The following is a 22,500-nucleotide window of genomic DNA, read 5'->3' as shown; positions in this document are numbered from 1 at the left end:
TCTCTTTTTAAGACAGTGGGAGTGTGGCTGGCTCGCTGCGGAGCTGAGCAGCACTGCGGAGATTTTAATACAGAGACGACGTAAATGACAGTTATGACACAAGCACTGTATATCACACAAAACCGGACAATTATGTGTCCGGCCAGAGGTTGAGGTGGGAGGAGGACAGGTGGGTCTAAAACCGGACTGTCCGGCGTGAAACCGGACGTCTGGCCACCCTAGCAATGCAGTGTTTTGTTCTGTGAATTAATACTGCCTCCGTGCCTCGTTTTGATAAGGCTGTGTGGTAGGATTGCTCATTTAAGAAAAAATTCTGTGAAGTTTTACTGGAGAATGGAGAATTCGCATTCGCATGCGTTGTGTTCCAACTCGGTTTTCAGCAGCACCAATGCGCAGAGAGAGAGAGAGAGAGAGAGAGAGAATTGCGCCAGCAATGCGATCTTAAATGTTATGTCTCAAGGTTGTATTGGTGTAAATATAATTATTAATAAATCCGAAAGGCTCGAATTGAAATCCGAATGGGTCGAATTGCTCGAATACACGTGGGTTTTTTAAACGAATATCCGAATGTAATATTTGGACAATTCCGACAGCACTAATAGTCATATACTGGTGCTCATTAACCAACACATAGGTGAACAACACATAGGTGAACACGGACATTTCTGTTCCTTGGAGTGGTTGCACCACTCCAAGGAACAGCAATGTTCCTGTATGCAAAAAAATGCAAAAAAGAATTGACATAATATTATTGCTTATAGCAGCTTCATAAAGAGATTATACTGTCGCTCATGGAGAAAATTAGAAAATAAGAATGTTTGGCCATTGCTAATAGAGAATTGTGGTGTGTGTGCGTGTGCGTGTGCGCGTGCGCATGTGTGTGTGTTCAGGAGTACAACCGGTGGTGCGTGGTGGAGGCATCGGGTCAGGACAACATGTGTCTGTCGCCGGGGGCGACCAGATGTTTCCACTTCAGCTTCGTGGCCAAGACCGAAGACGTGGGCAAGAAGGTGGAGGTAGGAACCCCACACACACACACACCTAACCCTTTACATATTATCCCATTTCGGGCGGGAACCCCTTTTGGTGTTAGCATCATGTTATGCTTTAGCTATTGAAAAATAGCAGATCTACAAGCTCATAGCGCACCACAGAGTGGCCCAAAATGGGTTAAAGGACCACTTCACCACTTTGCAACCTATCTTCATATAATAGGTCCTCACTAATAATCATGATAAAATGGCACGATTTATTTTTGTACGCTGTCTGTGTCTCATAGGAGGGCAGTGACATTAGGCAGATATTTTTTTAAACAAGATTTTTCTTTTTACAAAAATGTTTAGATTTTCATCATCGTGAGAACGATGGCTTCCATTTTCACATTGCAACTTTTCAGGACTAGAAAGCCTGCAGTTTCTATTAGCTTGTATTCCCCATCGATGATGTCACTGGAGGACGGTTTCTGAACTGCCCACAGCCCTCCTATGAGACACAGACCAAGTAGAAAGAAATTGTGCCATTTCTTTATTGGATTATTAGTGAGGACCTATTATATGAAGATAGGTTGAAAAGTGGTCCTTTAACTAATAACAACAAAGATGGTCATTTTCCAGCACATTATGGTTAAGTAAGTAAGTAAGTGTGTGTGTGTGTGTGTGTGTGTGTGTGTGTGTGTGTGTGTGCATGCTCAGATGACAGGCATAGAGGTGATGCTGGGCAGTGCCTCCGGGGGGCGCTGTGTGTTCATGAGCTGGAGGGGGGCGGGGGGGGACGCCGCCTCCTCCCATGAGGCCTTGCAGGCCAGCCGGTCGTCACGGCGACGAGGGGGGCGGGGCCTGGAGGCGTCACGCCAAGAAGAACCTGACTGGGACGCACTGAGCATCCAACAGACTACCATGTAACGCACACACACACACACACACACACACACTACCATGTAACGCACACACACACACACACACACACACACTACCATGTAACGCACACACACACTAACATGTAACGCACACACACACACACACACACACACACACACACACACACACTACCATGTAACGCACACACACACACTACCATGTAACGCACACACACACACACACACACACACACACACTACCATGTAACGCACACACACACACACACACACACTACCATGTAACGCACGCACACACACACTACCATGTAACGCACACACACTACCATGTAACGCACGCACACACACACACACACACACACACACACACACACACACACACACACACACACACACTACCATGTAACGCACGCACACACACACACACACACTACCATGTAACGCACACACACACACACACTACCATGTAACGCACGCACACACACACACACACTAACATGTAACGCACACACACACACACTACCATGTAACCCACACACGCACACACACTACCATGTAACCCACACACACACACACTACCACGTAACACACACACACACACACACACACACACACACTACCATGTAACCCACACACACACACACACACTACCATGTAACCCACACACACACACTACCATGTAACGCACACACACACACACACACACACACAGTAACGGTGGGCTGACGGTGGTTTCCAGGGTGATCTCCAGGGTTCCCAAGGTGTCCGTGGTGCTGAGCCACCAGCCGCCGGCGCTGACCAATGAGATGTACCGCATCAGCATCACCGTCCAATCGCAGGAGGAGGGCGTGGCCAGAGACGTCAAGCTGACGGCCGGTCTCAAACCAGGTACTGTGGAACGGGCATGGGAACGGCGCTGTAAACGAGCACGATGCATGGGGGTCGATATTGGAATCGATGCGAAATCCAATTTCTCACAATCACTACATAATCACATACAGTCACTACACAATCACATACAATCACTACATAATCACATACAGTCACTACATAATCACATACAGTCACTACATAATCACATACAGTCACTACATAATCACATACAGTCACTACATAATCACATACAGTCACTACATAATCACATACAGTCACTACATAATCACATACAGTCACTACATAATCACATACAGTCACTACATAATCACATACAGTCACTACATAATCACATACAATCACTATAATCACATACAATCACTACATAATCACATACAATCACTACATAATCACATACAATCACTACATAATCACATACAATCACTACATAATCACATACAATCACTATAATCACATACAGTCACTACATAATCACATACAATCACTATAATCACATACAATCACTACATAATCACATACAGTCACTACATAATCACATACAGTCACTACATAATCACATACAGTCACTACATAATCACATACAATCACTATAATCACATACAATCACTACATAATCACATACAATCACTATAATCACATACAATCACTACATAATCACATACAGTCACTACATAATCACATACAATCACTACATAATCACATACAGTCACTACATAATCACATACAATCACTACATAATCACATGCAGTCACTATATAATCACATGCAGTCACTACATAATCACATACAATCACTACATAATCACATACAATCACTACATAATCACATACAGTCACTACATAATCACATACAGTCACTACATAATCACATACAGTCACTACATAATCACATACAATCACTACATAATCACATACAATCACTACATAATCACATACAATCACTACATAATCACATACAGTCACTACATAATCACATACAATCACTACATAATCACATACAATCACTACATAATCACATACAATCACTACATAATCACATACAGTCACTACATAATCACATACAGTCACTACATAATCACATACAATCACTACATAATCACATACAATCACTACATAATCACATACAGTCACTACATAATCACATACAGTCACTATATAATCACATACAGTCACTACATAATCACATACAGTCACTACATAATCACATACAATCACTACATAATCACATACAGTCACTACATAATCACATACAGTCACTACATAATCACATACAATCACTACATAATCACATACAATCACTACATAATCACATACAGTCACTACATAATCACATACAGTCACTACATAATCACATACAATCACTACATAATCACATACAGTCACTACATAATCACATACAGTCACTACATAATCACATACAATCACTACATAATCACATACAATCACTACATAATCACATACAATCACTACATAATCACATACAATCACTACATAATCACATAGTCACTATATAATCACATACAGTCACTACATAATCACATACAGTCACTACATAATCACATACAGTCACTACATAATCACATACAGTCACTACATAATCACATACAATCACTACATAATCACATAGTCACTACATAATCACATACAGTCACTACATAATCACATACAGTCACTACATAATCACATACAATCACTACATAATCACATACAATCACTACATAATCACATACAGTCACTACATAATCACATACAGTCACTACATAATCACATACAGTCACTACATAATCACATACAGTCACTACATAATCACATACAGTCACTACATAATCACATGCAGTCACTACATAATCACATACAGTCACTACATAATCACATACAATCACTACATAATCACATACAATCACTACATAATCACATACAGTCACTATATAATCACATACAGTCACTACATAATCACATACAGTCACTACATAATCACATACAGTCACTACATAATCACATACAGTCACTACATAATCACATACAATCACTACATAATCACATACAATCACTACATAATCACATACAATCACTACATAATCACATACAATCACTACATAATCACATACAATCACTACATAATCACATACAGTCACTACATAATCACATACAGTCACTACATAATCACATACAATCACTACATAATCACATACAATCACTACATAATCACATACAGTCACTACATAATCACATACAGTCACTACATAATCACATACAGTCACTACATAATCACATACAATCACTACATAATCACATACAATCACTACATAATCACATACAATCACTACATAATCACATACAATCACTACATAATCACATACAATCACTACATAATCACATACAGTCACTACATAATCACATACAGTCACTACATAATCACATACAATCACTACAAGTAAGACGCGCAAACGCGTGAAGCGAACGCAGCTCGTGTGTGTGTGGTTGTGTGTGTGTGTGCTACAGCTGCGCCCTGTGTGTGTGTGTGTGTGTGTGTGTGCGTGCGTGCGTGCGTGCCACAGCTGCGCCCTCTGGTGGCGGGCCGGTGGTGTAACAGCGTGACACCACACAGCGTGACACACACACACACAGACACTCAGCCCCTGCTGTCATAGTAAGTGGCTCACTGCGTTCGCAATAATCACATACAAGCTGTCACAATCGCTACATAATCACATACAATCACTACATAATCACACACAATCTGTCACAATTAGGGTTGTAACGATATATTACTGTATCGACATATCAATTTTAATATATTTTTTTTAACGTATATCGATATGTAAAGTATCGTATCGTATCGAAATGGAAATAATCCATTTTATCAATACTAAGTACTTGCGCATTGTATTTAGCCATTAGTTAAATAAACATTGAGGTTTGATCAAATAGGGGTCCGTGGACATACATGTATAATATATTAAATGGTGGAAATGAAAATAGGTTGATAATCACTGTCTCTCTCTCTCTCTCTCTCTCTCTCTCTCTCTCTCTCTCTCTCCCCCCCCCCCCCCCCCTCCAGGCCAGGATGCCAACCTGAGTCAGACCACCAACGTGACGCTGAGTCCCACCAAAGTGTGTGACGACACAGACCCCGCCCTGCTGCCAGACATCCCCCTGGGAGACCTCCAGCCTGGGGACAAGGTATCCTAAAAAACACCCTCCCTTCTCTAAAACACCCTGGACAACGCTCCACACGTCCCAGACTCTCCTCCCTTCCCTAAAACACCCTGGACAACGCTCCACACGTCCCAGACTCTCCTCCCTTCCCTAAAACACCCTGGACAACGCTCCACACGTCGCAGACTCTTCTTCCTTCTCTAAAACACCCTGGACAACGCTCCACACATCCCAGACTCTTCTCCCTTCTCTAAAACACCCTGGACAACGCTCCACACGTCCCTCCCTTCCTTAAAACACCCTGGACAACGCTCCACACGTCCCAGACTCTCCTCCCTTCTCTAAAACACCCTGGACAACGCTCCACACGTCCCAGACTCTCCTCCCTTCCCTAAAACACCCTGGACAACGCTCCACACGTCCCAGACTCTTCTCCCTTCTCTAAAACACCCTGGACAACGCTCCACACGTCCCAGACTCTCCTCCCTTCCCTAAAACACCCTGGACAACGCTCCACACGTCCCAGACTCTTCTCCCTTCCCTAAAACACCCTGGACAACGCTCCACACGTCCCAGACTCTCCTCCCTTCTCTAAAACACCCTGGACAACGCTCCACATGTCCCAGACTCTTCTCCCTTCCCTAAAACACCCTGGACAACGCTCCACACGTCCCAGACTCTCCTCCCTTCCCTAAAACACCCTGGACAACGCTCCACGCGTCCCAGACTCTTCTCCCGTCTCTAAAACACCCTGGACAACGCTCCACACGTCCCAGACTCTTCTCCCTTCCCTAAAACACCCTGGACAACGCTCCACACGTCCCAGACTCTCCTCCCTTCCCTAAAACACCCTGGACAACGCTCCACACGTCCCAGACTCTTCTCCCTTCTCTAAAACACCCTGGACAACGCTCCACATGTCCCAGACTCTTCTCCCTTCCCTAAAGCACCCTGGACAACGCTCCACATGTCCCAGACTCTGGGAAAAGGCTCCACACGTCCCAGACTCTTCCCCCTTCCCTAAAACAATGTCAGTGGCTAATCCATTGTGTGTGTCCCTCTGAAGGTGGAGCGCTGTGTGTACGTGAGGTGCGTTTCGACGGGGCCCAGGGTGTTCCTCTTCCACGTGGCTTACAGCATCAACACCACCGTGGAGGGACAGAACATCGACTGTAAATGCCACAAGGTACAGTAATCCTACAGTATGGTAGGACAGAACATCGACTGTAAATGCCACAAGGTACAGTAAGCCTATGTTGAAAAGCACACATAAAACCCACCTTTTCAGACGTAGACTGTGGCTCAGGAGGTAGAGCAGGTCGTCCAATGATCCGTGGGTCGGCGGTTCGAATCCCGGCTCCTCCTCCTGTCTACATGTCAAAGTGTCCTTGGGCAAAGACACTGATCCCCAAATTGCTCCCGACGTGCTGGTTTGTGGTACCCTGCTTTGCTTCCGCCGCAATCGGTGTATGAATGTGTGTGTGAATGGGTGAATGTAATGCACAATCTATGTAAAGCGCCTTGGATAAAGGCGCTATAAAAATGCACCATTTACCAAATGCACCATTTTCACCTCCCCCCACTTTGTCTGCCTACCTTCGTTTCTAGTTTTTAACCTTTTAACTTTTTAACTAGTTTATTTTTCTATTAAAACTGTTTTTTATTCTGTTCTGTAAAGCGACTTTGGGTGCCTTGAAAAGCGCTATATAAATTGTATGTATTATTATATTATTATTATTACATATGGTAGGACAGCACATCGACAGTAAATGTCACAAGGTACAGTTAATTCTAATTAATTTCTTTCATAAAGCTCCTAAACCAGTGAGAGCTATTTTTTTATATTTACAACTTACAGAACATTCCAAAAATAGCACAGATGGAGCATAAAACACTATCAGCCTATTATCAGCCAATAAAAACCCTCTCATCCCTTACAAAAACACCCACATTCGCAACACAACTACGGTAGCTCTGGTCCATGAATGCAGACCAGCCTCTCGTCTTTAGCGTAAATAAAAAGAACGTTTTTACTACCAAAACAAAGGCGGGTTGTGTTATTAGAAAGCCTACTTTCCTTAGTGGGAGCACTCTGATATATAAAAAGATACTCCTGTGGAAAGTCTATATTATTTTACTTATATTGACCCTATAAACAATTTAGCATTATTTAGTATATGTAAGGTTTTGCCCACTCAAATGGTACCTCATCAGATAATCCCCACATATCCCACAACAACTTCTGTGAACAGACTTCACTGTAGTAGCTTTTCAGAAATTATACACAGCGCAGCAGCAGCAGCATACAGTAGCCTACTCAAATCTGTGTAACAAAGAGTGGAAATAATTAATATAAAACCCCCAAAATATATATTTTTTGGTTTGCAACGGAGCTCTCTTGCATCTGCAGCATGGCAATCATTTTCCTCTGCCAGGGGAAAATACAGTGCACCAAGGGGACACTGCGTGCAGCTGCACTGTTCATCCACCAGGTGGCGGTAGTACTCTCTAAGCAATACATTGAAAAGCAAGTATGGTGATTTTGTAGAAATTAATACAAGGATATTTCTAACTCTGTTACATAAAGTGCTATAAATGAAACATTTACCATTTTTATTAGTGATGCACCGAATATTCGGCCGCAGAAAATATTCGGCAGAAAATGGCTAAAATGCATTTTCGGCCTTTTCGTTTTTTTGCCCAAATAGGCAGAAAATATATTACCGAATAGTGTATGCAACTAATGCATTCAAAAGAGCTGAATAAATGTTTTATGGACCTATAATAGTGATTATTTTTTTAAGTTAGGTTTTGCCATAACGATTTATTTTGCCATAAATCAGGTAGCTTTAAGGTTGCGGCCATGACAGCAATGGTAGGAAAAGTATATATAATATTAATCATATTCGGATATTCGGTATTCGGGTTTTCAGCCAACTGTTTCCTATATTCGGTATTCGGTTTCGGCCAAGAATTTCCCTCTCGGTGCATCCCTAATTTGTATTCACCTTTTTTCTTCCAGGATGAGACCGTCACCATAGAGACGGTGGTTCCGTTCGAAGTGTCTGCCAAGTTCGTGTCCACTAAGGTGAGCAGAGGCCCAGTTTCAGTAGACTACTGGATGAAATTATGTAAATGATCATTTATAGTTATCAGGAAACGGTATAACCCATTTTGGGGCGGGAACCCCTTTTGGTGTTTGAAGCATTATGTTATACTTTAGCTGTTGAAAAATAGCAGATCTACAAGCTCGTACGAGCTTGAAGTTCTGCTATTTTTGAAAAGTCGTGAAAATGTGGTGGAAATCTTTGAATATATATATTTCAGAGCGAAGGTTTTTAACCAAGATATTTTCTTCTGGGGGATCCCTGGAACTACATTTTTGGAGATGGGGTTCCGTGGCCCAATAGAGATAATTCTGGGGGTCCTTGACATGAAATAGTTTGAACACCACTGACATAGAAACACGGGTTTTTCAGAAAACTGTCATGATTTAGTAGAGATTTAGTAGAATCGAGCTAAGGTCTAAAATGGGTTAAGAATACAGATGGAAAGAAAATATGGAATCCGGGCCCCCCAACATTCACAAAAAAGAAAAGAAAAATACATGTTGAGTTAAACATTTGATGAATGATTTGCTCCTCAGCCTGTAGGAAGGGTTTGCTTTGACAGCTATTATAATAAATGATAGACATGGTTATAGAATACTAGACTGACCCTAAACTAAGGAATGTGCAGAGCAGTGCATAGTGGAATATAAAACTAGCCTTGTCTGTCGCCAAGGGTTCACAACCTGGAATGTGACGGAGCCGAATGCATAGTGGAATGAATGACCCTGGCCTTAACCCATGTTGGACTGAGGTCATTTTTCTGAAAACCCCGTGTTTCTATGTCAGTGGTCCTCAACCTTTTTCATGTCAAGGACCCCCAGAATTATCTCTATTGGGCCGCGGACCCCCATCTCAAAATATGTAGTTCCAGGGACACCCCCCCCCCCCCCCCCCCCCAGAAGCCAATATTTTTGTTAAAAAAGTTCTCTCTGAAATATATATTCAAAGATTTGCACCGCATTTTCACGGCTTTTCAAAAATAGCAGACCTATTAGAGAGGTCCATGCTCGAGCAGATCTACAAGCTCATAGCGCGCCACCGAGTGGCGCGCTATGAGCTTGTAGGTCTGCTATTTTTCAATAGCTAAAGCATGACATAATGCTTGAAACACCAAAAGGGGTTCCCGCCCAAAATGGGTTAACTGGAAATGCATTTGGTTTCACAACTTAAAGGGAAACAATAATCAGAAGTGAAATTAGATTAGATTGCATTACTATTGTTGTTATTCCCAGGCAGACAAACCTGGTCTGCAAATATATTTCTATACAAATTGGTCTCTCTCGGGTTGATGTTGAACATCAGCAAAACAAAATTCATGTTGTTCTCCAGAGCCAAAAACATCTCCTATAATGACATTCACATATCTTCTATGAATGGAGCTGATATGGAAAGAGTCAGAGTATAAATATCTTGGTATTTGGATTGATGCGAGACTTGCACCATGTAGAGGTCCATGCTCGTAAATTGCGACAGAAAATTGGCTTTTTTGTATAGAAATAAAGCCAGCTTTCCTGTCATTAGCAGAAAGAGGGTAGTTGAGACAGTGTTCCTGTCATTAGCAGAAAGAGGGTAGTTGAGACAGTGTTCCTGTCATTAGCAGAAAGAGGGTAGTTGAGACAGTGTTCCTGTCATTAGCAGAAAGAGGGTAGTGTTCCTGTCATTAGCAGAAAGAGGGTAGTTGAAGCAGTGTTCCTGTCATTAGCAGAAAGAGGTTAGTTGAGACAGTGTTCCTGTCATTAGCAGAAAGAGGGTAGTGGAGACAGTGTTCCTGTCATTAGCAGAAAGAGGGTAGTGGAGACAGTGTTCCTGTCATTAGCAGAAAGAGGGTAGTTGAGACAGTGTTCCTGTCATTAGCAGAAAGAGGGTAGTTGAGGCAGTGTTCCTGTCATTAGCAGAAAGAGGGTAGTGTTCCTGTCATTAGCAGAAAGAGGGTAGTTGAGACAGTGTTCCTGTCATTAGCAGAAAGAGGGTAGTTGAGACAGTGTTCCTGTCATTAGCAGAAAGAGGGTAGTTGAGACAGTGTTCCTGTCATTAGCAGAAAGAGGTTAGTTGAGGCAGTGTCCCTGTCATTAGCAGAAAGAGGTTAGTTGAGACAGTGTTCCTGTCATTAGCAGAAAGAGGGTAGTTGAGGCAGTGTTCCTGTCATTAGCAGAAAGAGGGTAGTTGAGGCAGTTGTTCCTGTCATTAGTAGAAAGAGGGTAGTTGAGGCAGTGTTCCTGTCATTAGCAGAAAGAGGGTAGTTGAGGCAGTGTTCCTGTCATTAGCAGAAAGAGGGTAGTTGAGACAGTGTTCCTGTCATTAGCAGAAAGAGGGTAGTGTTCCTGTCATTAGCAGAAAGAGGGTAGTTGAAGCAGTGTTCCTGTCATTAGCAGAAAGAGGTTAGTTGAGACAGTGTTCCTGTCATTAGCAGAAAGAGGGTAGTGGAGACAGTGTTCCTGTCATTAGCAGAAAGAGGGTAGTGGAGACAGTGTTCCTGTCATTAGCAGAAAGAGGGTAGTTGAGACAGTGTTCCTGTCATTAGCAGAAAGAGGGTAGTTGAGGCAGTGTTCCTGTCATTAGCAGAAAGAGGGTAGTGTTCCTGTCATTAGCAGAAAGAGGGTAGTTGAGACAGTGTTCCTGTCATTAGCAGAAAGAGGGTAGTTGAGACAGTGTTCCTGTCATTAGCAGAAAGAGGGTAGTTGAGACAGTGTTCCTGTCATTAGCAGAAAGAGGTTAGTTGAGGCAGTGTCCCTGTCATTAGCAGAAAGAGGTTAGTTGAGACAGTGTTCCTGTCATTAGCAGAAAGAGGGTAGTTGAGGCAGTGTTCCTGTCATTAGCAGAAAGAGGGTAGTTGAGGCAGTTGTTCCTGTCATTAGTAGAAAGAGGGTAGTTGAGGCAGTGTTCCTGTCATTAGCAGAAAGAGGGTAGTTGAGGCAGTGTTCCTGTCATTAGCAGAAAGAGGGTAGTTGAGACAGTGTTCCTGTCATTAGCAGAAAGAGGTTAGTTGAGGCAGTGTTCCTGTCATTAGCAGAAAGAGGGTAGTTGAGACAGTGTTCCTGTCATTAGCAGAAAGAGGGTAGTTGAGGCAGTGTTCCTGTCATTAGCAGAAAGAGGGTAGTTGAGGCAGTGTTCCTGTCATTAGCAGAAAGAGGGTAGTGTTCCTGTCATTAGCAGAAAGAGGGTAGTGTTCCTGTCATTAGCAGAAAGAGGGTAGTGTTCCTGTCATTAGCAGAAAGAGGGTAGTGTTCCTGTCATTAGCAGAAAGAGGGTAGTGTTCCTGTCATTAGTGGAAAGTGGGTAGTTGAGGCAGTGTTCCTGTCTGTCTTGGATTATGGAGACATAATCTATAGACAGGCAGCAGCATCCACTCTTAAATCCCTAGACTCTGTTTATCACTCAATCGATTAGATTTATTACGGGTGATAGCTATGGTACTCACCACTGTATCTTAAATAAGAAAGGTTGGACGGTCATCCCTGACAGAGAGACCAGAACTGCATTGGCACCTGTTCTTGTATAAAGCCATGCTTGGAGATTGTCCCAAATACATCTCATCTTTTCTGAAATGGGACTCTGAGCTCTACCACACCAGATCAAGTAATTTCCTCAAATTCAAGGTACCAAAAGTTAACACTGAACTAGGTAAATCTGCTTTTAGCTTCTGTGGCCCTAATACATGGAATGACCTGCAAACGACATTAAAATGGACCACATTAGTACCCTTGAGTTGTTTTAAAACCTTGGTGAGCACACAGACCCCCACAACATGTAACTGTTCGTGCCGATCTTTTTTTAATTTGTCTTGGCTTTTTATTTGTACACCTATGTAATTCACATTTACATTTTTTTAATTACTCTGTGTAATTTCGAGAATAAATAAAACTTGAATGAATAAGAGTTTATTTAAAGAAAATATTTAAAAGAAATTAGGGGCTTTAGAATAGCGGACCATAGGTAGGTTTTCTTTGTACATAACTTTGTATTGCTACTGACGTTTGTGCACAACAACACTCTTGAATACATAAGTATTCATTAATTCTTAACCCATTTTGGGGTGGGAAGTACACATTTTGGTGTTAGCATTATGTTATGCTTTAGCTATTGAAAAATAGCAGATCTACAATCTAGGTCTGCTATTTTTTGAAAAATCGAAGAACCACTGTCATAGAAACTTTTTCAGAAAACTGTCAGGATGTAGAAGACATTTTTAGAATCTGATCTCAGGTCACATTTACTTATAATAGAGTATTTCTACATTGCAGTATTGATACTACCACCACTGGTGGTACAGACACAGTGTCACACAAAAGTAACACAAGCTACTTTGAGCCATTCGATAGCGTGGTGCCTGACATCCTGTGTGTGTGTGTGTGTGTGTGTGTGTGTGTGTGTGTGTGTGTGTGTGTGTGTGTGTGTGTGTGTGTGGTTTGAGCCTCTAGACCGCGTGGTAGCAGACATCCCGTTCCTCCTGATGACAGACCTGTGTGTGTGTGTGTGTGTGTGTGTGTGTGTGTGTGTGTGTAGTTTGAGCCTCTAGACCGCGTGGTAGCAGACATCCCGTTCCTCCTGATGACGGACCTCCTCTCCTCGTCTCCCTGGCCGCTGCTCCTCAGCACCTCCTCTCTGCAGCTGATCACCATGACCCCTACGACCCCCCAGATGACCTCCCAGCTCCAACAAGGTATACCATGATTGTTCGTTTGGTGTTTTTGGCATTGAACATCATTGGATAAGATCCAAACGTCTGTTTGTTTCGCCACCTTTTAACACAAGCAGTCCCGGGATTCCTTCAAAATAGGAGCTCTCGGGTGCCGGGAAAACACTCTGACAAACAAAAAACAAAAAAAAACAAAGAGCGAACCGTACGGTGGCCTTAGAGTCACCGTACGCTGAAAAAGGAAAAAAATATCTGAATATTATTCTCTTTGAAGATGCACTAGGACGTGTGGACACGTCTGATGGACGATACCTGTTGAACAACAATCACAGAGAAATGAGCTGCCATTGAGCGGTACCAAAACCACTGAATCACTGGACAAGTTGAACTATGCAGCTCTACAATGAAAGGATTATCCACACTCTCTTGAATAGTTTTTTATGAACTTGGACATCTATCTAGACTCTAGATAGACGTCCAAGTTCATAAGAAACTATTCTAAACACTACAGCATGCAGAGGAGAAGTCATAACAGAACCATCTAAACACTACAGCATGCAGAGGAGAAGTCATAACAGAACCATCTAAACACTACAGCATGCAGAGGAGAAGTCATAACAGAACCATCTAAACACTACAGCATGCAGAGGAGAAGTCATAACAGAACCATCTAAACACTACAGCATGCAGAGGAGAAGTCATAACAGAACCATCTAAACACTACAGCATGCAGAGAATAAGTCATAACAGAACCATCTAAACACTACAGCATGCAGAGGAGAAGTCATAACAGAACCATCTAAACACTACAGCATGCAGAGGAGAAGTCATAACAGAACCATCTAAACACTACAACATGCAGAGGAGAACTCATAACAGAACCAGTCATAGACTAGACTGTCTGCTGTTGTGAATGCTTAACACCATTTTTGCTAAGGACGTGTATACCCGTCTTTTGGGCTTTTGCGCGTGCAGTGGTCCTCCAGACAGGGGAGTGTGGCAGTGAGTGTTTCAGTCTCCAGTGATAATGATGTGTGTGTGTGTGTGTGTGTGTGTGTGTGTGTGTGTGTGTGTGTGTGTGTGTGTGTGTGTGTGTGTGTGTGTGTGTGTGTGTGTGTGTGTGTGTGTGTGTGTGTGTGTGTGTGTGCAGTGGTCCTCCAGACAGGGGAGTGTGGCAGTGAGTGTTTCAGTCTCCAGTGTCCTCCAGTAGACAACGATAACAACACCGTTGGGGCGGGGCAGTACCTGATATCATGGAGGAGGTGTGTACGCACACACATGCACACACACATGCACTAGGGCAGGGGTCGGCAACCCAAGATGTTGAATGAGCCATTTTCAACCAAAAAAATTAATTCAAAATCTACCTGGAGCCGCAAAATATTTTTAAGCCTTAAAATGCTTATATAATGAAGACAACAGGGCTGCAAGTGGATATTAGCCTATCTATCAAAATAAAAAGTGCGCTATGGTTTAAGCCCGTTCGGAAATAGCGCACTGAGTGCACTGTGCAATGCAAACTAATAGGCGAGTGCGCTCCCGCGGTGCGCATTTCCGAACGCAGTCAACGCACCCTCCATTATTATGCCATGTTTTTTGCATTGTGTTCTTACCCGTTTAATGTGATTTCTGTGTGTGGACATCGCTGGAGAGCTTCTCAACATTGGGCACGTAAAATGACACTTTAATCTTCACACACGATTGCAATCTCTCATCGGTGAGGCGTGTGCGGTATTTGGATTTAATGTAGTTCATGTTTGAGAATATCTGCTCACAAAAGTACGTTGATCCAAAGATGGATAATACTCCAGATGCGAGTTTCTTCATGTTCACATAATTGTCTGGAAAAGAGCATTCCATGTTTTCCGTCTGTGAATGGCTTGCCACGTTTTATTTATTGTTTGATAGTTTGTCACTGCAGATTTAGCCATGGTGCGTCATGCAACTGCAGCCTGTTTTACGCAATCGCTACATTTACATTGTAAACGTGTACATAAACATTCAGATTCCAAATATAAAGTACTCGCCACATGTGCCACGGGTGTTAGAATGTTGCTGGTACAGCGATTAGCATTGCTGCATCCCGCGTTGTTTAATAAAAAGCTTTTTTATCCGAGCTGTTATTTTGCCATTGGCTTTCAACTACGCGCCCCCACCCGGTGTGCAACTGTTTCCCAACCCCGTTTGAGAAAAGGGGCGCTCGGATAAAAATGCTTTTTATTAAACAACGCGGGATGCAGCAATGCTAATCGCTGTACCAGCAAATTTCTAACTCCCGTGGCACATGTGTCGAGGACTTTATATTTTAAATCGGAATGTTTATGGACTGCGATTGCGTAAAACAGGCTGCTGTTGCGTCATGACTGACAGTCATGTTTCAGGGCTATAGCCTACTGCAGATTAAGCATACAGACAATCCATCATAATATTTATTCTACACATTTTTACAAAATTGGGAAACTTAAGAATGTTTCTGTCACGTTTGGCCTCCTACAGAAACCATAAATGAAAAATAAAAATGTGAAAAAATAAACATTATACATTTTCATAGATTTTTTTGTAATGCTACAGGGAGCCACTAGGGGAGTGCTCAAGAGCCGCAAGCGGCTCTTGAGCCGCCGGTTGCCGACCCCTGCACTAGGGCTTTAACCATAGACTGTAAAAAATATGGACAAAGCGTTCCCCGGGTCTAACATGGACGTAAAATGAAGCCTGTCAGTCCTTCCTTGTGTACATCGCCATCTTTCTAGATCCGTTTGGGCCCAGCTGGCCCATTGGCTGGCCCAGACAACGAGGCGGGACTTCCCCCCTTCTTCTTAGTTGGTTTTTATTTTGACTCATGTGGGTGGGGAATCCCGATCATAGACTGTAACAGTAGCCACGCCCCTCAGAACATACGCGACTTTATGGTCATTTTTTTAATAAATGGGACCATCATTTTCCAAAAAGAATATTATGACATTAGAAATGAGACTTTAAACTAGTGACTGGAAGCAGAAAGTATTCATGACTATGTTTATTAAGGTAATACAGTCTAGGTGAAGTTGGGCCCAAATACATGGACTTCTATGGGGCTTTTTGGGCCCAATGACAGCGCCACAACAGGCCATTATATTAACTTTCAGGAAATCCCGATTTCCTTAGTGGCTTCACAAAATATCTGTCTGACTGCCCCCCTGGCTTTAAGCAACTAGTCGACTAGTAAATCCATGACCTTTTTGGTACTATTTGACTAGTTGATAAGATTTTTTTTCCCACGTTTTTGTAGGCCTCAAGATCAGCTAGATTATAGTTATAGCCTGGTCACCAATTAATGTACCCAGTTTAATGTTTTAATTAATGTACCCAGTTGAATGTTTTAATTAATGTACCCAGTTTAATGTTTTAATGAATGTACCCAGTTGAATGTTTTAATTAATGTATCCAGTTGAATGGTTTTTTTCTCAAAGTCTGTATCTGCCTAAGCTTAAGAAAATCACAGCCGTGTGAAGTGAGGGCCGCTAATATAGGAAAGTCTAACTCATGTTGATTAGGTGATGTAATTTAGGTGTGATGTAAAACAAACGGTGCCAAAACAAATTAAATTCTCTTTAGAAAGGGAGTCTACCAACGCGCCTCAAGCCTGAAACGGCTGATCCGGTGCTTCACAGGTGCAGGGACATCAAAGTTGCATAAGGAGAAGAGACTGGAGCAGCACGGACATTTAGAGCCTTTTATTTAGGTGCTCAGTATACAAAAACGACTAACGTTTCGACCTTGCGGTCTTCATCAGAGTCTTCATCACTCTGATGAAGACCGCAAGGTCGAAACGTTAGTCGTTTTTGTATACTGAGCACCTAAATAAAAGGCTCTAAATGTCCGTGCTGCTCCAGTCTCTTCTCCTTATGCAACATTAAATTATCTTTATTGTTACTGGCACTTAATGTTTGTGTTGGGGACAAGATGATGTAAATGTTCCCTTCGTTGTCAATGGCGCTTTTAAAACAAACATTGAACTAAAAACAAACATTAAACCTGTATTTAGGCCTAAAAAAAAGAACAAAACAAAAAATGGGTGGAACCATATTTTATTGAGCGGCGCTAAACACTCCAACGCGTGGCTTTGTGTGTTCCAGCCCGTGACGTCATGTCGCAGCAGAGTCTATGGACTTTTATGAAAAGTTTTATTCTGTATAAACTTTTTTTTAGGTCAAGCCAATGACAGAAGTTCTCATAATCGGTTCTAGTGAGCAGAAAGAATCAATAATAAGCAGACTTGGCAACCTGACTGTAGAAAGTAACAGTACAGTAAAGAACCTGGGCGTTATTATTGATTCTGAATTTAATTTTAATTCACACATTAATCATGTTACCAAGATTGCCTTTTTTCACCTTAGAAATATTGCACGAATCAGAGCCTATTTGTCCTTGGACGATGCAAAAACGCTAATCCACGCCTTTGTTTTTTCTCGGCTTGATTACTGCAATGCACTTTTTTCAGGACTGCCTAAGAAAACAACTGACAGATTACAACTTGTCCAAAATGCAGCAGCCAGAGTTTTAACTAGAACTAAGATGAGAGTTTTGGCATCACTGCACTGGCTTCCGGTTGTTTTTAGGATTGATTTTAAAATTATTTTACTTGTCTATAAAGCTCTCAATGGTCTCGCACCTTCCTACCTACATGACTGCCTGCCTAAATATGTCCCAAACCGCCCCCTAAGGTCTTCCACTGCTGGCCTGCTCGCTTTGCCTAAAAAAATGGCAACAAAAAAATACGGGGAAGCAGCCTTTTGCTTCTACGGGTCGTCGGCATGGAACAAGCTCCCACTGTACCTTCGTCAGGCCTTTGAGCTGCATTTCATGTCATGAAAGGTGCTATACAAATAAAGTTTTATTATTAGTATTACTATGACGTCATGTCGTTGACACATGTGGATGATGACACAGTGGATGCAACATGACGGCCACGTCACGAGGCCGCCAAGTCTATGGACATTTTACGGACGGTTTTATTCCTCATCATACATAGATGATGATCTCGATAAAAGGTGCCGCTCACTTCAAGCAGGTGTGATTTTTTTATCCACGGTTAAAACGGCTAGAGTTTATATATTAGAACGTCAGACTCTAACTGGATCTCTTTAACCCATTTTGGTGTTTATGCTTTAGCTATTTAAAAATAGCAGATCTACAAGCTCATAGCCACCGAGTGGCGCGCTATGAGCTTGTAGGTCTGCTATTTTTGAAAAATCGAAGACACTTTTAGAATCTGATCTCGGGTCAGAATGGGTTAATAATGAAACTGTCAGGATGTAATAGACATTTTTAGAATCTGATCACAGGTCAGAATGGGTTATTGATCACGGACACCAATCAAAAGGTGCTCATTTGTTGCAAATAAGGGCAACAAATAACCAAACAACCAAAGCATTCTGAATGTTTTCTTTGCGGCTTTCACCTTTATTTTATATTCTTTATAGAGGGACAGACGGTACGCAGGACAGGAAATGGGGGAGAGAGATGGGGGGGGGGGTGACATGCAGTGAAGGCCGTCGGGATCGGGAGAACACACTTTTGTGTTTGTACCACGCAATGTGATAATTTGATCGGCTGAGCACGGAATGTGATGTGATTACACAAGTGTAGCCTCGATACCCAGGCTTTCATTTCGTCTGCGCGAAAGATGAAAGCCTGGAAAAAGCCGTGGGCTGAACCAGTCTAAAAGTGGGAGTCAACCCTTCCGGGTGGGCGTCGCTCTAAATGATGTGACGTAGCGCTGCACTAGGGGGGAGAGGAGGGGCCGGGGGTGACGGACAGATCGATGAGATCCAATCAGGGTGCGCGCATTTCTGAGGCGCGACCCGCCCCTCTAGACCAGAAATGTCTCTGCTTAGATCAGGCTACACAAGTGTGATTTTGTTTTAAATATTTATTTATTATATTATGTATTGTCCCGCCCCCTGTGACATCATCATCATCAGATACTTATATTATGTATTGTCCCGCCCCCTGTGACATCATGTGGGTCAATTCATCATCATCAGATACTTATTAGTGGGTGCAGCAGGTTCCTTGGATCCAAGGTGCTGCTCAATTCACACTGGGTGTGATTCTTCTCTTCCTGTTGCCAGTCATGGCTGCCAGTTCCCACCTGATGTTGTGTGGGAGTTCAGACTGCTCCAGACCGTACCGCGTGACCGCTAGCTTGCATAAGGTCTTCAGACTCGGACTTAAGTCTAGGATGTACAGGTGGTCACGGTATGCTTCAGAGAAGATGATACGATCTCCCACAATGCAACAGCACATGCTCCTTGGACCTGGTCCTTTCCTCTTGGGTTGAACCTTCTTCCAGGAGAAGGTCTCTGGATTGAATTTCCACAGATCATTGAATTGTCCTTCCCTGCCTTCACCACCAAATATGAACAGCTCTCCATTGTAGGAAAAGGCTGAATGAAACCACCGTCCTTCTGGACGAAGCTGTGCAGAAGGTGTGCTCAGCCAAGAGTTGGTCTCTGTGTCAAACACTCTGATGGTGTCGTTGTACTGACCCCTATGGCCTCCAAATACAAACATCTTTGTCCCTATGATGGTAGCAGAGTGACTGTATGAAGCAGGGGGTGGAGTTCCTCTGGTGTTAATTACAGACCAGACCATTGTGGTAGTGTCCAACTTGTGTGTGTCAGACTCATAGTATCTAGTCTGCCAGAGTAATCCTCCATGGATAATCATGAGCTTCCCCAAGACACAGGCTGAGTGGTAGTACCTCGCCTCTGGAACAGCCCCTGAAACCCTGGGTTTGAACCATCTGTGGGTGTCCACATCAAATGCATAAAGCACGTTGCAGTACGTTGCAGTAACGTTGTACGCGAAACCTCCCCAAACGTAGACGACATCTTCGACAAGCACAGCTGAGTGACCGTGGCGCGATGATGGAACCTCATGGTGGCGTTCTCCTCTTCCTGTTGTCACCGTGGGCAACTTCCTCCAGCGTAAAGGCACTGGGTTGAAAACGTGCACAATCAGAGCCTTGTCATTAAAGCGCCCTCCAAAGGCATACACCTTGTGCTTCACTGCAACACAAGTATGAGAGCCTCCTTTTGGTCCTCCAGTCAGACGTACCATCCACCAAAACATTTCTCACACTGTAAATGATGTTTGATGTATAAAGAAACTCTGAGTAACAATGGGGACGTAATGAGCATGTTATCACTTGTGGCACAAATGGCCTGCAAAGTTGGGCCAATCCACAAAGTCGATCCGTTGGGTTGGCCAATCAAGGAAGCCGATGACTGTTGATCTCCTAATATGGCATAATATGGCGACGTCGTAGGACAGCAGTAGCTGTGTGGGGTGAGTTTAGTGAATGATAAGGGGACGTTGCAGGACAACAGCAGTAGCTGTGTGGGGTGAGTTTAGTGAATGATAAGGGGACGTTGCAGGACAACAGCAGTAGCTGTGTGGGGTGAGTTTAGTGAATGATAAGGGGACGTTGCAGGACAACAGCAGTAGCTGTGTGGGGTGAGTTTAGTGAATGATAAGGGGATGTTGCAGGACAACAGCAGTAGCTGTGTGGGGTGAGTTTAGTGAATGATAAGGGAACGTTGCAGGACAACAGCAGTAGCTGTGTGGGGTGAGTTTAGTGAATGATAAGGGGACGTTGCAGGACAACAGCAGTAGCTGTGTGGGGTGAGTTTAGTGAATGATAAGGGGACGTTGCAGGACAACAGCAGTAGCTGTGTGGGGTGAGTTTAGTGAGCGATAAGGGGACGTTGCAGGACAACAGCAGTAGTAGGCTACATTGACACTACGTCAAACTGGTGGGTTGTTTCCCAACCGGCACTACAGACCAATCAGAAGCCACGGGTCACTACAGACCAATCAGAAGCCACGGGTCACTACAGACCAATCAGAAGCCACGGATCACTACAGACCAATCAGAAGCCACGGGTCACTACAGACCAATCAGAAGCCACGGGTCTTTAAATGGTTCCTCCACCTGTCCTCCTGCAGACAGTCGTCGAGTCCTGAGAGCCCATTGGTCCAGACGGCTGTCACTCTGCCTCATGTCCTGGTAGAGACCATCCCCCTGTATGTCCATGCTGGTGAGTAGTACACACACACACACACACGCACACACACACACGCACACACACGCACACGCGTGAACTGAGCAGAGTTAATGACCAAAACATTTTGAAAACGTCCACTTTCGCCGATTTACGATCACTGATTTTCAATTGCATTTTGACCATTGTTGTCCCCCGCTTTACTTTAATAATAACACGAGCTAGTTCCGTTTGAGCTGCATCCAACACATCCACCTCCATTTAACCCATTTTGGACGGGAACCCCTTTTGGTGCTAGCATTATGCTATAGGCTTTAGCTATTGAAAAATAAAAATAAAATGAAAAATCGAAGAACGACTGACATAGAAACATAGCTTTTTCAGAAAACTGTCAGGATGTAGAAGACATTTATAGAATCTGATCTCAGGTCAGAATGGGTTAAATACCTGAGTAAAGTTCACTTGGAGCTCCATCCAACACATCCCCTTCTGCCTTACTATAGGGCAGTTGACATTTATTTTTGGGGTGTAGTAGATTTTTTATTTTTTCATTTATTTTTCACGGAACCCGAGGCTCGGCCTGAACCCGACTAATTACAATTCATTTTGGGCCGGGCCCGAAAATGTTGGGTAGGGTCGGGTTTGGGCAGAATTTGAGATCTACATCGTGAATGCACTGTTCTCTCTGTGTGTGTTAGGGCATTCATCAAAAAATCGATTTATCGATTTATCGATAAACGAGTCACGAGTCGACTCGCAGCAGCGCGAGTCGAAAGTTGAG

General features: G+C 43.2%; 2 protein-coding genes across 2 annotated transcripts in view; one reads left to right on the top strand and one right to left on the bottom strand.

Moving 5' to 3' along the window:
• b4galt1l (DP-Gal:betaGlcNAc beta 1,4- galactosyltransferase, polypeptide 1, like) overlaps positions 1 to 22,500 on the bottom strand; it is a 390,521-nt gene that overhangs the window by 48,165 nt on the left and 319,856 nt on the right. The window lies entirely within an intron of this gene.
• Positions 1 to 22,500, top strand: part of trappc11 (trafficking protein particle complex subunit 11) — a 55,257-nt gene that overhangs the window by 25,573 nt on the left and 7,184 nt on the right. Inside the window, 9 exon segments of the mRNA XM_083786548.1 lie at positions 891 to 1,016; positions 1,692 to 1,897; positions 2,613 to 2,761; positions 5,828 to 5,949; positions 6,992 to 7,111; positions 8,948 to 9,013; positions 13,539 to 13,695; positions 14,822 to 14,933; positions 21,664 to 21,755. Of these exon segments, the coding sequence (XP_083642674.1) occupies positions 891 to 1,016; positions 1,692 to 1,897; positions 2,613 to 2,761; positions 5,828 to 5,949; positions 6,992 to 7,111; positions 8,948 to 9,013; positions 13,539 to 13,695; positions 14,822 to 14,933; positions 21,664 to 21,755 (1,150 nt within the window).

The sequence above is a fragment of the Protomyctophum parallelum genome (assembly GCF_964188405.1).
Source record: "Protomyctophum parallelum genome assembly, chromosome: 16".
Taxonomy (NCBI): Eukaryota; Metazoa; Chordata; class Actinopteri; order Myctophiformes; family Myctophidae; genus Protomyctophum; species Protomyctophum parallelum.
The sequence above is the reverse complement of the archived record's forward strand: the minus strand, read 5'-3'. Positions and strand labels throughout refer to the sequence as shown.